Here is a 3,917-nt window from a genome sequence, read left to right as displayed (position 1 = left end):
AACATTAAATTGTCTATAACAAAACCACTGCTTAATTTATTCAGAAATCGTATCAAATAACAGAAAACTGCCATCGTTACCTTGTAAAACTGCTGTTATACGTTGTACAACACTTAAAATTTAAGTTTGGCTAAAATAACCTCTAACAGAAAAAGGCTGATGGATAAAAACAACTTAGATAACATTGCATGTGGGAAGGTAGCTGCTACTTTTAACTTTAAAAGTCGTTGCTACGTAGAATCTGAAAGATTCTATGTTAGCAACGACTTAAACACTCTTATTGTCATATATAACATATTTCTGTAGGGCTCTAAATCTCTTGTCTACATCTGGAAACATGTACAGTTCCCGTGAACAGTAAGAGTAAATTGTTTACAAGTTAAATACTTTAAAAAGTGATAAATTCTTGCACCAGTTAATTAGCTATTGATGCTTGCTTTAGCTAATCTGGAAATTCACCCATTCCCTAAAACACTATATCTTTAATATGTTTTCTTTCTAAGACAGAATATTTAATTGAAGTTCATTGCCGTTTTTATGGTTGTTCTACGAATTTTATATGACTAATAATGTGCGTAATGTGAGTTTCTCATTACGTCCTACGTGTTTTTCAGAGTTTTGAAAACGGAAGGTAAAGAGCAGGATGTCTGACATGGAGCTCGGGCAGAACGGACCTTCCAAAGGCCAGGTAAACCCCTGTTTTCATGCTAAAAGGATTCATTTTAAATTTGAAAATATTCGTTTTTGGTGAAGCAATGACCTTTCAGTCTGCAGGGAGAGGAAAACGCGGCGCCGTCGTTAGTTTCCACAATATTCACTACAAGGTGAAGCAGGGAGGAGGCTGCTTTTGTCGGAAGAAGGCCACAACCAAAGACATCCTCATTGACCTGAAGTGAGTCCAACTGTGTCTCAGAGATTATCCCATAATTCCAGGAACACATTTTATCTCAAAGTCAAAATTACATCTCTTTATTTCTAACTTAAGCCTTGTATTCCAAACACGGATTCATTTTAAGTTGTTTTATTAAATCTGTGCTTGAATACAGTAATGATAAAAAAATTCCTGAACACACAACAATGCAAGCGTCAGCCACCAGGTGTCTTAGAAAAAACAAAACCACTATAACTTGTTAGTCTACGTGCCATCAGGAGCCCACCTGGGAGGCAAGCGGGACATGATCAGACCCGTTCTTTGGTTCCACATCAAATACCACATGTTGGGGAGGCAAAGGAAGGAAGCGCTGCTTTGTGGAGAGACTCCGGTTTCAGCTTTGCCTCCGCATTATAAAACCGTAAGCCTGTTGGGGACAATAACTTTGGGCTTAAACCAACAAACAGGCACATTAGCAGGATGCTGATCTATTTAAGTTGCCTGGAACAATGTGAGAGGTCAGGGTGTTAAAGGTAACAGAAACACGTTGGCTTTAAGGGTTTTATTCATCTGAAAACAACAACCATAGAGGGAGAAAATCTGTTTTTTTTTTCTATATGCATCACAGGCTGTAGACACACAGTAATCATAGAGAGACATTTGCTTAAATAACAACTAAATACAACAAAGGTGTTTAGGATTACATTGGACATTAAATATATTTTGTAAAAGACAATTTTCAATAATTTCTCTGAACTCAGATCCAGAACTGCATGGCATTATGGGGGATGTAGGCAGAGGAAAGGATTTAGCCTGATCCAAATCTAAAATTTTACATTTAAATCAGGTTAGGAGTTAAAGTTTAATTCTGGCTTTTTTCACCTTATTTCAAACAGCTAAAAAATGCTAACATTAAAAAAAACAACAACAAAAACACAAAACTCCAGACTCCACTGACCGAGGAGAACAACAGGTGGGTCTTTGATTTGCATCTATCTTGGAATGTGCTTAGAAAGACCCCGAGTCGGGAATAGAACTCAGAACCTTTTTGCTGCAAGGCAGCAGTGCTACCCGCTAAAGGGTTGAGGAGATTAAAAACAAGTAAAACTAGATATAACAGCTTCATTCAATGGGGATTTAAGACCAAAATATATATATAAAAAAGAGAATATAATAAATAAATTAATAAATAGATCATACTGAAACTTTAAAATGCGTAACTTCAGAATAAAAAAAATAAAAAAACTACACACAACCAAAAAAAGACCCACAGGCGTTAACTTTAAATACGTTGAGGGGGTAGAAATCTGTAGGAATAAATGAAAATTTAGACCTATTGCTCCAAACAGAGGGGGAACCTAAAATATATTAAAAAAAAGATTAATGTCGAAATGCAGTTTGCTCTCCTCAGTGTTTGAAGATCTACAGCTCGTTCAGGTTGCTCTGTTCTGCACCTGTGATTTAGCTTCTGATGTTCACAGCTTTATAAAGCCGCTTTATCTCTCACTTTCCTTATCAACAAGTCAAAGAAAATGTCAGAAAGTTTACAAATCTTTCTTTGAATCACATATACTTTTAGAAAACACTAATTACTTTTTTTTTCACTGTTTCTATGGCACTAGTGGCTCATTTTTATGCATAGTAGGCTGACAGAAAAGGACCGCAAAGGACCACAGGTCAGATTCGAACCCTGCGCCACTGAAGCACGCCTGAAAAGTTGAATTTCTATGTTTGCTTCGATGGGTAGGGGGACAGATGGTATCAGGGGCGCTGTCTAAATTCTGCCATCTTTTCTTTTGTAAGCTGTTAAAAAAAAAAAAAAAACTCTTTATCACCTGAAGAAATTAAGTCATTTAAAACACAAGCATGATGATTCCCTTCTTCCCTTCACCCCAGAGGAAGGCTGATAACAGCAGAGTCATCTGTGAATTTTCAAATCTACCCGTTGTTGTTGCTACGTCTGTCATTAGTGTAAAGCAGTGATAAGATATGTCCCTAATCCAACACGCCTTTATTAATTGGCTAACTGACCCGTTCAGTTTAAGTCAACTTCTCTAGAGTCATGCCGATGACCTAATTAGGATTCAGGTGTGTTAAAGTAGAGACTTATCTAATGGTGCGTTCAGACCTGAAGCGTTGGCTATGGCCCTAGCAGTAGCTTCACATGTAATTCCTATACAAACTGTGTGGTGTAGGGTGGTGAAGCAGCGAGTAGTGAACTCCACGCGGTGAGAGTTTTCACTGCTCTGCCCTCACCTCGTGCTACTCAATAGAACTGTGGTGTTCATAAACAGCAGCACCGCAAAGAGAGACAGGAGTGATCACCACTCAGGTTGAAACAAGCTGAACGTTTCTATGAAATTGCGACACTGCAGCCACATTATCTAGGGACTGATTGTAGGTTACGCTTTTTTCACTTAAATTGGAATACAGAGAAGATAATTTAATAAAAGGTAGAAATAAGGAATGCTCTCAAGAGGTTTTTAGTTGGTTTTAAAAAAGCCGTTTTAATTTACAATGCAGAGAGGGATTTTCCCCATTGTGGGAAAATAAAGGATTTAAATTAAGATTTACATTTTCATTTAGTCCAGAACGAATATTAATCATTCTCCATCACCCCCAGCATGGAGCCTGGTCAGTCGGTGCCCACTGCCCGGCATGAGTGCTTTCTAAGGGGAAAGATTTACATTCCCGCCGAATCAGAGCTGCATCTGAATGAACCAAAGTGGACAATGTTTTTTTTTTTTTTCAGAGCTTTTGGGGCTTTCCTAAAGAAATTATGCACTCCCCAAGGCAATTCAGAAGCTGTTCATAGAGAACAATTTAGCAGCAATCCATGATGTTAAGTTTCACCTGTGCTTTTATTGTGAAATTCCAACAGCAAGCGCTTGACCGGAAATTACATGGTGTTGCCAGGGGTAACAGCAGGTCCAAAGCAGAGAGTATGGGAGGCTGGTTATTAACTTCATATTAAACAATCATTCCAGCCACTAAATAAGGTAAACATGTAAAGTGTTATGTTCATTACCAGCACAGGAGTGACATG

The 3,917-nt window shown here is 38.0% G+C and overlaps 1 protein-coding gene across 2 annotated transcripts in view; it reads left to right on the top strand.

Annotated features, from left to right (window-relative positions):
• The window catches only part of LOC107100119 (ATP-binding cassette sub-family G member 2-like), a 35,922-nt gene that overhangs the window by 6,987 nt on the left and 25,018 nt on the right, over positions 1–3,917 (top strand). For both annotated transcript variants that reach the window (XM_015398486.1, XM_015398488.1), the window contains exons 2-3: positions 615–688; positions 768–892. In XM_015398486.1, the coding sequence (XP_015253972.1) occupies positions 644–688; positions 768–892 (170 nt within the window). In that variant the 5' untranslated portion in view covers positions 615–643. The remainder of the gene's footprint in view (positions 1–614; positions 689–767; positions 893–3,917) is intronic.

The sequence above is a fragment of the Cyprinodon variegatus genome, unplaced genomic scaffold (assembly GCF_000732505.1).
Source record: "Cyprinodon variegatus isolate N-32 unplaced genomic scaffold, C_variegatus-1.0 Scaffold937, whole genome shotgun sequence".
NCBI lineage: Eukaryota > Metazoa > Chordata > Actinopteri > Cyprinodontiformes > Cyprinodontidae > Cyprinodon > Cyprinodon variegatus.
This window is presented reverse-complemented; position numbering and strand designations above follow the sequence as displayed.